This window comes from Orcinus orca, chromosome 1, assembly GCF_937001465.1.
Source record: "Orcinus orca chromosome 1, mOrcOrc1.1, whole genome shotgun sequence".
NCBI classification, from domain to species: domain Eukaryota; kingdom Metazoa; phylum Chordata; class Mammalia; order Artiodactyla; family Delphinidae; genus Orcinus; species Orcinus orca.
This window is the reverse complement of record NC_064559.1, coordinates 144701622-144718918: the sequence shown is the minus strand read 5'-3', so window position 1 is coordinate 144718918 and position 17297 is coordinate 144701622. Positions and strand designations below refer to the sequence as shown.

General features: G+C 36.5%; 1 protein-coding gene across 5 annotated transcripts in view; it reads left to right on the top strand.

Moving 5' to 3' along the window:
- Positions 1-13502, top strand: part of DNAJB4 (DnaJ heat shock protein family (Hsp40) member B4) — a 40929-nt gene extending 27427 nt beyond the window's left edge. For 3 of the 5 annotated variants that reach the window (XM_049709854.1, XM_033405954.2, XM_049709858.1), the window contains 3 exons: positions 2776-3016; positions 10297-10865; positions 12249-13502. In XM_049709854.1, coding sequence (XP_049565811.1) covers positions 2806-3016; positions 10297-10865; positions 12249-12482 — 1014 coding nt within the window. In that variant the 5' untranslated portion in view covers positions 2776-2805 and the 3' untranslated portion in view covers positions 12483-13502. The remainder of the gene's footprint in view (positions 1-2775; positions 3017-10296; positions 10866-12248) is intronic. The other 2 variants (XM_049709859.1, XM_033405957.2) reach the window with 1 other exon arrangement.
- The last annotated feature ends 3795 nt before the right edge of the window (positions 13503-17297 follow it).

Sequence of the window (17297 nt, the reverse complement as noted above, 5' to 3'; positions counted from 1 at the left end):
TTATTTTACTATTTAAAGTCTTAAAATTATAATTTCTTCCTTATTAACTTGGAATTTCCAAGTTGAGGGGAATTCTTGCATTTCAACACTACTACTATAATCCTTTTGTGTGCTTATGATATTTGAAAAAAAATATGAAAATCCTTTATCACTGTCCTCTATGTGTGAAGAGCCAGATTTCTTTCCATTTGTTAACATGTAATGCATTTTTCAGAAATGTGAAAGATCTAGCCTTTGGGTTCTGAAATCAGTTAATATGTCAAGTCCTGATAATATTTCTGGCTCTCTGAAAATGATTGAATCAGATAAGAATCTGTTTTTTTTTTAGTTCCCAGCATTACCCACCAGAACAATTCAGAATTTTCATATTACTATACCAGTGTTCTTTGGTAATAAATATTTAAAGGAACTCTCTTGGAAATTAATTCTAGAATAGATGATTTTTATTATATTTTTACTCTACTCTCAATGCTGATCATTGCGCTGGATTCCAACTTGCAATATGCTTTTTTAAAAAGCAGGAGTCTTAAGGTAACTTTGGATATTAGCATTTTTCCTTAAGTTTTCTGGATTTGAAAGTTTATCTTTTGACATTGACTATTCCTTGGTGGGACTAAAAAAAATTGCTGAATAGCTGACAAACCTCTGTAACCTGTAAGTAGGCTAGATAAATATGATACCTTTCTATACCAAGGTGTTTCTAGAGTTTTGAGAAATAGTAAATCCTAGCTGTCAAAATGCACAAAGAGGAACATTATGAAAGAATTGCTGAATCATTAATGTAAGGCTGATTGGTGTATAGAGTAGGTGTTCCCATATTTTTAAAGGTTAATATGTGATCACCACCCTTTCTTTATACTCTAAACATACAGGTACATTTACTTTTTCTCATAACTGTCCTGTTTTCTTTTAATTTTACAGACTTAAGATATTCAGTACAGTGCTCTGTACAATTCTTTTGACATTTTCTTATGTCACACTAACATTTAGCAGGGATTACCTAAAGTGGTATGATAGGAAGGTTTTGTTTTGTTTTGTTATTTATTTATTTATTTATTTTTGGCTGTGCTGGGTCTTCGTTGCTGCGCTCAGGCTTTCTCTAGTTGTGGCAAGTGGGGGCTACTCCTCATTGCGATGCACGGGCTTCTCACTGCGGTGGCTTCTCTTGTTGCAGAACACGGGCTCTAGGCACGCAGGCTTCAGTAGTTGTGGCATACGGGCTCAGTAGCTGTGGCTCGCGGGCTCTAGAGCGCAGGCTCAGTAGTTGTGGCACACAGGCTTAGCTGCTCTGCTGCATGTGGGGTTTTCCTGGACCACGGCTCAAACCCGTGTCCCCTGCATTGGTAAGCAGGTTGTTAACCACTGCGCTGCGCCACCAGGGAAGCCCAGGAAGGTTTTTATTTTATTCTTTTTTCTTTCTGTGTTTTCCAAAATCTTCAGTTAGCATTTATATTTATAATTAGGGAAACTGTGGGGTTTTTTGTTTTTGTTTTGTTTTGTTTTTTTGCGGTACGCGGGCCTCTCACTGTTGTGGCCTCTCCCGTTGCGGAGCACAGGCTCCGGACGCGCAGGCCCAGCGGCCATGGCTCACGGGTCCCGCCGCTCCGCGGCATGTGGGATCTTCCCGGACCGGGGCACGAACCCGTGTCCCCTGCATCGGCAGGCGGACTCTCAACCACTGCACCACCAGGGAAAACCGGGAAAGTGTGTTTTTAAAAGAAAAAATATCTCTCATATTATGCCTCATAAATAGCATATCCAGATTTTAAGCTGATCCAGTTAAAGTCTTAAAAGAAACATGAGTTTTTACTGTCTGTAACCTGATACTCTCTCCTATCATTCCTGAAGCAGGACAAAAATTCTTTAAATAGTGACCCTAGGAGTGGGGAGGGCAGATCTCATTCTGTTTTAGTTGAAGTAACTAAAATCAGATATGAAGCTTTCAGAAGTTATTAGTTTGCCTGAACTATTAACTCTTGTATACTACAAAAAAAAAAAGAGTTAAAATCATCAGCTAAAGTCATATTTAAGTCCTTTACTGACTTTAAAACCTTGCTTTTGATATTTATGATATGTAGACTTTTACAATGCCAAATTCCTGGCATTTCTGATTGACAGACCCTAGGAATTTTGAAAATGACACAAATTATTTGACAATTTTAATTTAAACAAACCATATTTTAGTATTGTATACCTTACATTTGAATAACTTGAAGTTGAGATTAATATACCTAAAATAAGTATTTTTATTTGTATAATAACTTTAACTTATTTTAATGGTAAGATACTTAATGGCTATAATGATTTTTTTGTTGCTTTTTTACCTAGAATGGAGTAAATAAATGTGTAGTTAGGACATTCTGTGCTGAAATATTGGTTTCTTAATCCACTTGGCCTCTTAAAAAGGACATAAAAATGGTAGAGCCAGAAGGAAAATGAATAGTTAATCGTGGAGGAGGAGAAAACCTAGCTCAATACTTTGACTAGAGGCAGCTGGGGAAGTGACGTCCTGTAGCATTTGCTGTTCTAGAAAGTACAGAGACACGTAGTGAAAATGGGAGGATCTAGAAGGAGGCCGTCTCCTGTGTAGTGTATATTTATCTGTAAGTGAGCTGTTGGGGAAGGAATTAAATACAGAGACACTGTCTGCTTGCTGCCTTAAGACAGCAAAGCTGAATTGCTGATTTGCTTTAACTTTTAAAATACCCAGCTTGGTTTATTTTTCTTAGAATCATTGTATTGCTAAGACTGGGGACGCTGTTTTCTTTCACAAAGGGAATCTAAGTTCATTTCAAGGCATTCGAAATGGGGAAAGACTATTATTGCATTTTGGGAATTGAAAAAGGAGCTTCAGATGAAGATATTAAAAAGGCTTACCGAAAACAAGCCCTCAGATTTCATCCGGACAAGAACAAATCTCCTCAGGCAGAGGAAAAATTTAAAGAGGTCGCAGAAGCTTATGAAGTATTGAGTGATCCTAAAAAGAGAGAAATATATGATCAGTTTGGGGAGGAAGGTAAGTATTCAGTGTACATCTTTATGTTTCTCCAGCTCTGTCTCTCTTTTTTCTCTCTCAGCCTTCTGGTTATTAAATTAAATTCTCTGACATTTCAAAAGTAGAAAGACAAATAATGGATGAAAACAAGATTTCATCTCTGATCATATGAATGAATGTTATATAGCTATGAATGAAATGTATTTGTTTGCCTTTTTTTGGATTTTGACATTTTGTAATATGTATATTCTACCATTAGATTTATAATGTTAACATTATATTTGAAAAGAAACCTTAAATTCCCATACTCATTAAGAAATTGTGTCAAAAGTCTTATGCAACCTGTTTTGTTTTCTAAAGAATTTTCTGTCAGAACCAGTAAAGATTCTTTAGTCATTTAAAATCTTAAGATTGGCAGTTCAAATTCTGGGTAGTTTATATTTTATTCACGAAAACAAAAGAAGTTTTTTGCCTTTCTTATGGCAAAGCTAGTTTAAATTAAACAGGACAGAATCGTCTCTCTGAGAAGCCGAAGGCCGAGGCATTTAGCTGTAGTTGTTTTTGGCATTCTGCCTGGAGAGGAAAGAATTTTCCTGATGTCATAAAATACCAGAACAAGTTTTTAGCTTAATTGTAAACAGTAATTGTGTGCCAAGAAAATGAGATCTCAGAAATATAATTTTTTGACCTAAAATGGCCACCTAGTTAGAACAATTATTGATTTACTTTAAGGTAACATTATTTCTTTTAAAATTTTACTATCTAGGTATAGAGGAAGGCATGATAACTTCCCTTTCCTCTCCCTGCCACACTTTTGTTTCTTGGATTGTGAGATCAGAAACTAGTTGAATACAGTAAATGGGAATAACTGAAGATTATCCTTTTATCATTCTGGATTTTAAAGTGTTTATCCATCATCTCCATATAATTGTAGCTATAAAGTAAGACTATTTTAAATCGCTAATTTAACAACAACACTTCAATTTCTACAGGTTCTGGGATTTTCAACGTTTTATATAGGACTAAGTTGTTTTATTACTAATTTTTCTCCCCAGATGTTTTTTTTTAAATCATTGTAGTTATGAAAACTTTTTTCGGGTTTTTTGCTTCCTTTATTGCATTTAATGTTAAATTTTCCTAATTAGAAATATAGCCTAAAGTATAGTGAAGTAGCGACTGCTTATTTTGAGTTAAAACATTAAATTTAGATAAGCAGGGTGATTGTATAGAGGGTTTTTTGTTGTTGTTTTTTGTTTTTGATCTGAGTTGCCCCAAATTGCAGTTTCTGCTGCCAGTTTTGGTGTGATGAGGACCTGCAGTGTCAGGTTCTTACAAAGTAAATATTGAAAAAAGCAAATAGTGGGCAGTTCAATCCTGTTGGTTCCTTATGGCCATACTACTCAAAATACTATGATTTGGTTCTTCTCAAAACCTAAGCAGGATTCTGAGATACTACTAACCATATACTACTCTTTCTGAAGAAGTTATTTTGTAATTTTGTAAAGAAATCTACAAACATGGAGTAACACAATAAATTCCCATGAAAAAGCAAATATCCACTGATTTAATCCCCATCTCACAAATAGCTCAAATCTCTCTATAACTAAACCATAAGATTCAGTGTTTACTAAGGATATTTGCAGAATTTTCAAGTCACCAAATGATACATTTTTCTTGGCTTAATATTACCTCTTAATAGTGTTTTTCTTGGGTGATATTTCTCCAGTTTGATTTTTACTGAGCATCACCAGTGAGTGAATTTAAAAAAGACTAAAACAGGATCATGTGTGTACCCCAAATCTTTTTTTGTTCTTGACTCAGGTAATTGATGTAAGCAATAGAGGTAATAGGGAAGAATAAGTTTTTTAAAGCATTGAAATATATTATTCAGAAATATCATTCTCTAGTTATGTTACTTTAAAATACAGTTAAATGAAAGTTATTCGATTATGTTTTAGAAATTATCTTCCTTTACAGAAAAGCATTATATTTACTTATCCTTTATTTAAAATACCTCGTTACGTATACTGTTAAAATGTGGGAAAATACTTTTTGTCTTTGCCTGTCATTGATCTGTTTGTGCCTGCAGGCCTGGTTCCATAGCCCTATGTGTTTCTCTAGAAGTAACATAACAATAATTTTAGGACTGTGGGGCCATTACTAATTTACCTGATATACTTTTTTCCCCCAATTATTGCATTCGTTTGCAAGGCCTGAGACTGTGGAAATAAGGAACCGTGAACTGAGAATTGTATGAGTTGAACATGCTAATTTATATATTTAGGACCTACCAGAACCAGTGATCCCAGTATATTTGTGTTTTGAAAATCTCTAATATCCACAATTTTATTTTTTTTATATCTACTTGGTTGTGTTTTTTTTTTTTTTTTTTTAATTCATTTATTTGGTTGCGTTGGATCTTTGTTGCTGCTCGCGGGCTTTCTCTAGTTGCGGAGAGCAGGGGCTCCTCTTTGTTGCGGTGCTCAGGCTTCTCACTGCGGTGGCTTCTCTTGTTGCGGAGCACCAGCTCTAGGCGTGCGGGCTTCAGTAGTTGCGGCGCACAGGCTCAGTGGTTGTGGCTCTTGGGCTCCAGAGCTCAGGCTCAGTATTTGTGGCGCACGGGCTTAGTTGCTCTGCAGCATGTGGGATATTCCCGGACCAGGTATTGAACCCGTGTCCCCTGCATTGGCAGGCGGACTCCTAACCAGTGAGCCACCAGGGAAGCCCCTCTAATATCCACAATTTTAAATTCTGTGTTTTTTAAAGGTTGAATAAAAATAGAGATGTTTTGAAAGTATCATATGACCCAGCATTTCCACTCCTAGGAATCTGTAAAAGAGAAATGAAAATATAGGTCCATAGAAAGACATGTACGTGAGTGTTCACAGCAGCACCATTTGTGATGGCCCCAAATGAAAAAATCCGAAAGTATCATCTTTTAGTGAATGGATAAAGTGTGTTGTATATGTATACACACACACACACACACAAATACTACTTAGCAATTAAAAGAACTGATTTAATAAAACATGTTACTAAATGGAATAACCTCATGAACTATGCTAAAAAAGTCAGATGTAAATGACTACATATTCTGTTACTCCATTTATATGAAATGCATGGATAAGGCAGATTTATAGAGAAAGATAGCAGATCAGTGGTTGCCTAGGGCTAGAGGTGGGAGCAGGGATTAACTACAAATAGAAATGAAAGAACTCTTTGGGTTGATGGAAATGTTTTATAACTGGATTGTAGTGATGGTTGCACAATTCTACAACTTCACTAAAACTGTATATTTACAATGGGTTAATTTTATTGTATGTAATAAATAAAACTATTTTTCCATATAGAGACGTTTCTCCATAGTTGAATCATTTGAAACAAAAAACAGAACTACAGAAATTGAAAATTGGATTTTGATCCAGTCTCTCCCCTAAAGTTTTAGGTTTAGTTCTGAATTGTTCCGTGATGTCAACAGAAGTTTATATTAAAAGACTTAAAAAAAAAAAAAAGATTTTCAATAACACATTTTCATAGTAGTCTAGTTTTCTAACATTTCTTTTTCCTTATGCCTTCTTTTTTTATTGTTTATGTTTTACTCAATAACTTAAATACTGAAAGTTAGTATTTATATGATCAAATTTGTGTTTAGTATATTAATCTTTATACTAGCTTGCAGCTTCTGTTCTTCATATAGTTAATCAACTGAATTTATTTACTATATATTTTTTTAAATGAGTATTTACTCATTTTTTGTATTTTTATGAATCAAAGCTGTCTAAAGAATTTCATTATGCTAGTTAACTCTGTAAGTATTTTTTATAAATCTGGGTTCTTACATATTAGATCTCCTTAAAGAAAGTTTTTAAAGTCCTATAATTTTTTTTCTTTGAAATCCTAATTCTTCTCCAATGCTGCTGCTTTTGATAAACTTTTAATCAACTAACTAACGGATATCATTGTTACGGATAGTATCCCAGACACATAATTGTTTCTGGATTGCAAATTGGTTGATTGGTTGTTTTTTAAATAATAGCTGTCAGTACAGCATACGTAAATGTTGACTCTGGGGTGCATTTCTTGCTCACACGAGTGATGATGATGTCTAGAAAAAATTTTGGATAGCAGAGGGAATCTAGCTGAATATTAAAATTTTCCATGAGCAGTCAGAATGTATGTAGTGAAGAGTTGACTCTGTAGTTGATGACAGGCTTGTTCCAATTCAAGTGCCGGGCAATGCAAGTGATACTTGCATAATAATTCATGTTGTATTGGTGTGAATTTTGGTAGGATTTTTCTCAGTCATAGAGGATACGTAGTTGACTGTTTAGTGTCAAAGCTGCATTGTTAGCTGTTAGCTTTGATAAACGTCACTTCAGACAGTGTGTGAATCTTCTCAGGGACTCTGTAATCCTGATTGAGTTACCATTTTTGGCAGAGGAAGGAAGGGCTTTTAGAGAAAAGCCAAACCCATGATGTAATAACTTAAAATGTTGTTCTTTCTTTTCATGAATCCATTATAGGTCCAAAACATTTAGATTTTGTCTTGTAGAGGGTTAGACTGGGCAGGCTAATTCACTCAATTTACTTTATTAACTCTGTTAAATTATTATACTCTATTTGTGGGATGAAAGATGAAGTGATTGAAATAATTTAGCATTGGTTTAATCACATTGGTAATGACCTTGAGTTATATGATATATATATATATATCATTAAAAAAATCTGCCACTAGCTTTTTTTAACATTTGGAGTTATAACTATACCACTAAAATTTATAAAAAGAAGTTTTGGATGAGCTGTGTGTTAAAAGTTCTTGTCCTGCTTGTACTTGTCATTCTGATTCTACAAGGCATATCCCTGAGTGCTATTTGGATATATCATCCAATACATATATTGACAATTTTCAAATTGTTAGATTTCTTTTTGTGTCTCCAGATTTCTATTCACGGATGAAGGTAAAAATTTAAACATCATCTGACACTGTTGGATGAAGTAGAGTACATGTATACCTTTTAGTGGAAGTTGCCAAATAGAATAAGACACGTAAAACTGTGAAATCATGCTGAGTGACTTCAGTAGAATTTTTTATTATTAAATTTCTCATATATGTGTATGTGTGATTATACTTTATATTGTTTTTGCTTCTGCCTTTTCTCAAATATCTTGACACTCAAAATACATTTTAAAGTTTATTTTTGGAGGCTTTAAGAATTAGTTCATTCCCTTTATTCAATAAACATGAGCGGGGCTTCCCTGGTAGCGCAGTGGTTGAGAGTCTGCCTGCCAATGTGGGGGGCACGGGTTCGAGCCCTGGTCTGCGAGGAACCCACATGCCGCGGAGCAACTGGGCCCGTGAGCCACAACTACTGAGCCTGTGCATCTGGAGCCTGTGCTCCACAACAAGAGAGGCCGCGATAGTGAGAGGCCCGCGCACCCGATGAAGAGTGGCCCCCATTCGCTGCAACTAGAGAAAGCCCTCACACAGAAACGAAGACCCAACACAGCCAAAAATAAATAAATAAATTTAAATAAATAAATAAACATGAGCGTCTGTCATTTTCAGACCTGTATGCATGAGTAATGCAAAAATGAATAAAATGTATTTCTTGCCCTCAAATTGGTCACTGCTTAAATATATTGGAATCTCTTAGTTTAATTCTCTTGAATTTTTCTTTACAGTTTCATAATTTTTATATTCTTTTCCTGCTTGTTTCCTTGGTCAGGAATGCCCATAAGGCTCATTCAGAAACTTTGCTGATACTGTAATGATATAAATCCTTGTCAGCATTGATCCCTTAAAAGATCACTATACTGTTGTTCTGTGGGTTTCAGTAGAATCTTCCTTCAGTATGTAGTAGAAAATGCTACTTCAAATATGTAATCTCTTGTGAGCTACTTATTACTTAGTTGAGCTTAAAAAAGAGGATCAAAGGGTCACTATCTTGGGGTCTGAAGCAGGTTGTCCATAATAGACAGAAATAACCAGCCCAAAGGCCTTACATGTCAAAAGAGTTCACAGCTCATGATTTCAGGCTTTTCACATGCTGTTGAAATTAATGCTATCACATGGTATGCCTAGATAAAGAATTTCGTTATCTAGCATAGGATAACAATTTTAGTGTCTAAAATTTTTTTTCATAGGGTTTTCTGTTATTAGAATTTTTTCCCTTTCTGCCACAAATGAGTTCTATTTAATTCTTAAACAGTGAAAGGTGATCTGAAATACAGATAGTTAGTATAAATATGGTATTTTATATTATTGATTTGTGCTCACTGATTATAATGGTACTCAAAGATTTAGGTTACGTATTTTGCATTGATTACTGAAGACCTTTCAATTGACATCTTTTATTTTTTATTATTATTATTTTTCTATTTTATTGAAGTATAGTTGATTTACAATGTTGTGTTAATTTCTGCTATACAGCAAAGTAATTCAGTTATATATATATTCTTTTTTATATTCTTTTCCATTATGGCTTATCACAGGATATTGAATACAGTTCCCTGTGCTATACAGTAGGACCTTGTTGTTTATCCATCCTATATATACTAGTTTGCATCTGCTAATCCCGAATTCCCAATTCTTCCCTCCCCCACCCCTTGAATGACATCTTTTAAAAACTTAAATTTATATACTTTAGGTTATCAAACCAGTAGCTTATGAGATAAGAGGTTCCCGATTTTTATTTATTTTCTTTTTACCTGTGGAACAAAGACTCAGGAATAATTTATCATTAAAGATGGGGTTTGGGGCTTCCCTGGTGGCGCAGCGGTTAAGAATCCGCCTGCCAGTGCAGGGGACACGGCTTTGAGCCCTGGTTCGGGAGGGTCCCACATGCCGCGGAGCAACTAAGCCCGTGCGCCACAACTACTAAGTCTGCGCTCTGGAGTCCATGCTCCGCAACAAGAGAAGCCACCGCAATGAAAAATAGCCCCTGCTCTCCGCAACTAGAGAGGGCCCACCTTCAGCAACAAAGACCCAACGCAGCCAAAAATAAATAAAAATAAAATAAATTAATTTAAAAAAAACAATGAAGTTTTTACAAAAAACAAACAAACCAGTTTAAAAAAAAAAGATGGGGTTTGGAAGAAGAATTTGAAAGATAAAAATTTAACTTAGGGTGGAATGATTGGAAGTTATGTAGCTGTTCTGTATTCAGTTATAATGGCATTTCTGGTCAATATTAATAAATAGCAACCTAAGTTAGCCAAAGTTTATTAGTAATACAGTTGTTGAAAGTTTAACTTTCAAGAGTTGTAAGCATTTTTCTAATCATGCTTATCTCTTCATTTAGGGTTGAAAGGAGGGGCAGGAGGTACTGATGGACAAGGAGGTACCTTCCGGTACACCTTTCATGGCGATCCTCATGCCACATTTGCAGCATTTTTCGGAGGTTCCAACCCCTTTGAAATTTTCTTTGGAAGACGGATGGGTGGTGGTAGAGATTCTGATGAAATGGAAGTAGATGGAGATCCTTTTAGCGCCTTTGGATTCAGCATGAATGGATATCCAAGAGACAGGAATTCTGTGGGACCATCCCGCCTCAAACAAGATCCTCCAGTTATTCATGAACTTAGAGTATCACTTGAAGAAATATATAGTGGTTGTACCAAACGGATGAAGATTTCTCGAAAAAGGTTAAACCCTGATGGAAGGAGTTATCGAACTGAGGACAAAATTCTTACCATCGAGATAAAAAAAGGGTGGAAAGAAGGTACCAAAATTACTTTTCCAAGGGAAGGAGATGAAACACCAACTAGTATTCCAGCAGACATTGTTTTTGTCATTAAAGATAAAGATCACCCCAAATTCAAAAGGGATGGATCAAATATAATTTATACTGCTAGAATTAGTTTACGAGAGGTAAGTTGGTAGGACATAGGATTCTGAAACCAAACAGAATTATGCATGTGATCTTAGGGCATTTATCTAAATAATAGCTAACATTAATTTTATGTTTACTACACATTATTTTTAAAATTATCATAAGAACCTTCTGAGGTAGTACCACTATTATACCTCATTTATGGATAAGATTGTACTTTCTAAGTTTAGTTATTTATACTAACAATTTAAATCACAATTTTAAGTGAATTATATACTATGAGGCCTAGTCTGGATTAACTCTACTCTGTTTTTTACAAGTATGGTTTATGAGATCTGTACTGTAATCTCATCACCTTAGTCCATGTATAGAATTTTTCCAAAATTGTTAACTTGGGTTAATAATTATATAACAAAAAAAGTATTAAAAGACAAAATAATTTATGAGGGTACTGCTTTAATACATTAGTTCGTATTTGTTCTATTTTTAGGCACTCTTTCTCAAATTGGATTGTAATCCTGCAAATAAGGCCATATCAGTTCCCTGCTTAAAATTCTTAAATGACTCCACATAGCATCTACCATAATGTCTAAACTCTTTATCTTAAAATAAAAGGTTGTTTTTAATCTGATTTCTAACCCTCAATGTATATGCATTTCCCTAAGTTTGATGTATTATTATCTCGTATACCTCTGTGTCATTGTCTGAGCTGTACTCTGTGGAACACTGCTGTTCCTCACTCTACCTCAACACCTGATACTGGTCCAATGCTTACCCCAAACTTACCCCCTGAAGCTAAGGGGGTAGGTTGGGTGCCCTTTCTCTCACAAAAGACTTCTGCACATACTTCTGTGCCAACTTTGTACTGTATTATAATTACTAGTTTGCTTCTGAATTCTTTGTGCGTTCCTTGAGGTGGGGTCTGTGTGCATGGTCCCTATGTGCTCAGCCTCTAACAGGAATATATGGCATATAGTAGGTACTCAGTAAATATTTATTGACTAAAACATTAAGTATATTTCTTGTCCTAACATTTTCCCTCTAGAGAAGTTTGTAGTTGCTCCTATCTTATTCTTTCTAGTCCTGAATTTCTCCCTCTTCTCTTCTCCCATTCCATCCCTGCATCTTGAATGTTGTAATAGCAGCCTCAGACAATCCATTTCATTCCAGGGCAATGTGAAAGACATTCTTTCCTCCGTTTTTCCTTTTCTTTTCCTTCCCCTTTCCCTTTCCTTCTTTTGTAAAATGTCTGATTATATGTGTCCTGAATGGACTTTCTAATGTGGAAAAAGTCTTATAATTATTGATATTCTTTTGGAGGTTAAAAATTTGCCTTAGAGGTATCGTCCTTTACAGCTGGTAATATTTTTGATTAGACTTTTACGTTTTGAAATTTGTTAATTTTATTTGGTCCATTTTAGGCATTGTGTGGCTGCTCATTTAATGTGCCAACAATGGATGGAAGAACCATACCTATGACAATAAATGATATTGTGAAACCTGGAATGAGGCGAAGAATTATCGGATATGGGCTACCGTTTCCAAAAAATCCTGAGCAACGTGGTGACCTTCTAATAGAATTTGAGGTGTCCTTCCCAGATACTATATCCTCATCATCCAAAGAAGTACTTAGGAAACATCTTCCTGCCTCATAGAATGAAAAACTTTGTTACCCATATTTTGATAAGGCACTGAAAATATAAAAGAACTGGCCATTTACTGATGTAGATGTGAATTCTGTATAAAGACATGTAAATTATTTCGAGGGTTCATTAAATTGCATGAATAGACGGGTCAAATAAAAAGGCAAAAGGGATTTTTACAGTTAGAGAAGAAGAGAAACCCATTCACTGTATTTTATTTCATTTCTCCCAAATCAGAAAATTTTAGTATTTTGCTTACATATAAAACTTGTTTCTGTGGAGTTAGTAGATATATTTCTAATAAAGTACTAGGATATCCAAGTACTTTATTTCTTATATCTTTACATTATCAGTATGATAGGTTCTCATTTATGATGGAAATTTAAATTCTTAACAAGACTATACATGTGATAGGTATTTCTAGAAAATAAAAACCCAAGTCACTTGGAAATCTAGTTAACTAGATTAAAGTCACCATATGAAATGCTGCTATAGGGCTGGTACCCATAAAAGAATATCCTAATACATATGTTTCACCATTTTGATTTTTAAAGTATGTTGTAGCATTTCTTAATAACATAGTTGTAATGTTCTTAAGGCAGACATTTTCTTCATAAAAAGGATATTAATGGCAATTTATCTCCTGTGGAAATCCCAATTGGCCTGAATTACTGATATTTTAGAAATAGGTTGTTTTTAAAATGCCATATATAATTTTATGCAAGTTGACTATATATCTTGGACTTAATAAATTATAGGTACATTTTATTGTCCACTAGTTAAAAATAATTTGTTTGATAATAAATGTGTTTTTAGAGTAAATATTGCTACTTGGAATTAATTTTCCAATTACACAGCCTTCTATAACTTACTCATAATATGCTATATGTACCATATGCAATTTCCCTAAAAAGAATAAACTACCACTATGGTGTTAAACCAAAATATGGGGAAAATAAACACTAACTGCTGCTTATGAATGATGTTGCTACTACTTGTTATGCATATAAATATTTTACTTTTTCATATGTATAGATTGCATTCTTAGGTGTTTTAATTTTTTAAATATATTTACGTTTAAAAACTTATTCTGGGGCTTCCCTGGTAGCGCAGTGGTTGAGAGTCTGCCTGCCAATGCAGGGGACACGGGTTCTTGCCCCGGTCCGGGAAGATCCCACATGCCACGGAGCGGCTGGGCCCGTGAGCCATGGCCGCTGAGCCCGCGCTCCGCAGCGGGAGAGGCCACAACAGTGAGAGGCCCGCGTACCGCAAAAAAAAAAAAAAGTTATTCTGTTTTCTGTTTTATAGCTATAGTGAGAATGATATTTTGAACCAATGTTTTTGGTTCAAAAGTGATTTTCAGGATGATTGGTATACAAGGTACATTGAGCCCTGTCACCTTTCAGCAGAATATTGTCTTCTTTTAGAAATTCAACACATAGTTTTAATCACCACATACTTTACCACTTTATTGAGATATAATTCACCTGCTAAAAAGTTTACCCTTTTAAAGTGTACAATCCAGTGGTTTTAGTATATTCACAGAGTTGTGCAACCACTTTCTAATTCCAGAACATTTTTATCACCCCAGAAAGAAACTGAATAACCATTAGCACTCACTTCGCATTCCTCCAGCCCCTGGCAAACACTAATCTACTTTCTGTCCCTATGGATTTATCTATTCTGGACATTTCCTATAAATGGCATCAAACAATGTTTGGCTCTTTTTTTTTTTTTTTTTTTGGCTTCTTTCACTTAGCATAATGTTTTCAGGGTACATCCATGTTGCATCATGTATCAGTACTTTGTTCTTTCTTTATGGCAGAATAATATTCCATTGTATGATATACCACCTTCTGTTTATCCATTCATTAGTTGATGGGCATTTAGGTTATTTCCACTTTTTGGCTATTATGAATAATGCCACTATGAACATTTTTGTACAAGTTTTTGTGTACATCGTTTTTCAATTCTCTTGGGTATATATATACCTAAGAGTAAAATTGTTGGGAATAACCATATACTTTAGTTGCAAGTGGAAAATGCTTGAAAATACCAGGGAATTCAGCTAATCATGCATATTATTCCATCTAATTCGTAAATGATTCCTTTATAACTTTTCACTGAGTGACATTTAAAACTCCTTAGGGAAGTAAGAACATCATGGAAATTTTCTCACAGGTCTAAAGAGATAAGAGTTGAAAAGCATCAGTCAGAGTGGTAGGTGTGGTTTCTATTTTAAACCCACTGTTATTTATTGTAATTTTCTTGATTAAGCATTTTCTCCCAAGTTAAATAAATGATTTGTAGATTAGATAGATGGATAATCTTTGGATTAAAAAGTATTTTTTTAAAGTACAGAATTATTCTTCTAGTAGTAAAATTAATTTGCATTGCTATAGAAAAACAGTATATCAATATTTTTCATGTCTTTCAGTATATCAATATCAAATAATGCCTTAGTTTGTAGTAAGTGCCCAATTTTTATTTATTGAATTTGACTTAATGTAAGAGTTTTACAGTTTTCTTATTTACTTAAATTATGAAGGTACTTTTGATTTTAAAATGTTCTCTTTAAATTCAACCACGTTCTTGGATACCTGGATAGTTTTGAAGTACTGTGGATCTCAGTAAGCTAATTGATGAACATGTTTACCTACCTTTCCTACAACTAAAATTTGATTGGTACATCATCTCTGTAGCTGTTAGAATTTTGGTTTATGTGAATGTAGTTCTTAAGCCATTCTTATAAAGAGGAAACTGGAGACTTGGGAGAGTAAAGTGAATGACAAAGGAAAATGAGAAGTTTTGGATGCAACCTTAAGCATGAGAAAACCAGAGGCAAAGAACTCCACTCCTGTTTCTGTTAGAGGGGTGGCACTGAGATGAAGACAAAAAATCTGGACAGAAGTACTACTGTGACACTAAATTATAACAGGAGATCTGTATCAGAGAAGAGCTTGGGAAATATTTAGTTACGTTCAATAGGTTAAAGGTTGCACAATATTTTTAATCAGTATTTATTTTGCATCTCTGGGACTGGGAATGAAGGGGTTCAAGAGATGGGATTAAGTGAGAATTCTAAAACCTGAAAAATATGAAACATTTGAAATGAGGCTAGGCTTCTTTTTTTCTTAATTGCCTTTCTTCATATACCTGTTATGTCTAACAAAGGAAAAATAAATTTGCAAGCATCTTACTGAAGCTGTGAGAATGAGCGATCCTGAAGAGTTTCTAGGAAGCAGGGACTGACAAGCCATATTTATTCCTAGCTAAAGACTATCACTCTTTTGACTTCGTGCAGCCTTCATTTTAGTGAGCATAAACGCTGAGTTCCGGGCGCAGCCCACCCGAGGGCTGTGCGGCCCCCAGCCCTGACAGGGGGTCCCCGCTCTCCCCAGCTCTGCGCGGCCCCCCTCCCCAGCCTCCTGTAGGACTGGGTGCCAGCTCCGGGCCCACCCACGCTCCCCGCCCCGTCCCTCCGGTTGAGTTCCCCACCCCACGCCCAGGAACACACGCGCCGACCACCTCCCTCCACCGCAACCTCCGGCGACCCCATCGCCCAGGCCTCTCCTCTCGCATCCCCGGGTTCTTCGTGCCCTTCGGTGCGTGGGATCCCCACTTCCTCACCCACCCCATCCCGCGCACTCACGGGCTCTCCCGGGGCAGCGCCCAGGCCCGCGCTCCCCAGCGCCTCAGCCTGGCTCAGGCCGGCCGGACCGACCCACCGGCCGGAAGGGAGGGCGGGGCTCTGGGCCTTCTCAGAGGGCCTGGCCGCTGCTGCTGGGCTACCAACCCCGGCGTCCCCAGGTCAGAGTCCCGGAAAAGCGTTAATCTAAAAACCGCTTGACTAGATGACAACTGGGTTGGAAACGCGTATGCTCCAGTCAGGGGTTTCTGAGAGTCTGTTCTTCCGTGGGCTAGCTTCAGTTGGGCGGGGGCTTTGATTATTTTTGTCCGTTTCTTCAGAAACTTTCTTTGAGTTGGATTGCTTCTGAACAAGCTTCTAACGTCCAGCAAGTTGTTCCCGTTCTGTGGTGTTTATGGCGGGGCGGGGTGGGGGAGTGGGGTTTGAAACCATCCAGAGATTTCCTGTTTGCGGGCTGTTAAGGACAGAAGGTCAGTTACAAACCGCAGGGTGGCCAGCAGGTGCCCAGGTGTGACCCACACAGCCCGGATCAGTCTCTGCCCCTGCATCTGTATTGGGAGGGTGTGTGTGTTTGTGTGTGTGTGTGTGTGTGTGTGTGTGTGTGAGAGAGAGAGAGAGAGAGAGAGAGAGAGAGATTCCTGTTTGCCTTACTTGGATTTTCTGACTTTTCTGTAATAACCTTGCTTTGCCTTTGGCGAGGGTGGGGCAGAGCTGGGGGAGGAAGCATAAACTAGAAAAGAAAAGGAACCCCGGTATTTTCAAGTTTGGATTTTAAAGTCTCAAATCCAAAAAAGAAAAAGAAAAATCTGACTTCTTAGGGTTCTGCCTAAAATATTTTTTTTTTCCTATAACAACTGAAATTCCTCAGCTAATTGTGTTCCTACCGAATGCTTTCAGAAACATACCTCTCTCAACTGGGGAAATTATATTTTACTCTGGCTTTTATAAATTACACTCCCTTACTTATTAAAACAACCTGGAAAATTGGCACAGCCCACTTCAGAGTAGTAATTATACAATAGGACTAGTTAAACATTTTATGCCTCTTTTTCCAAAATATATATATATATTTTGCGGTACGCGGGCCTCTCACTGTTGTGGCCTCTCCCGTTGTGGAGCACAGGCTCCGGACGCCCAGCCTCAGTGACCGTGGCTCACGGGCCCAGCCTCTCCGCGGC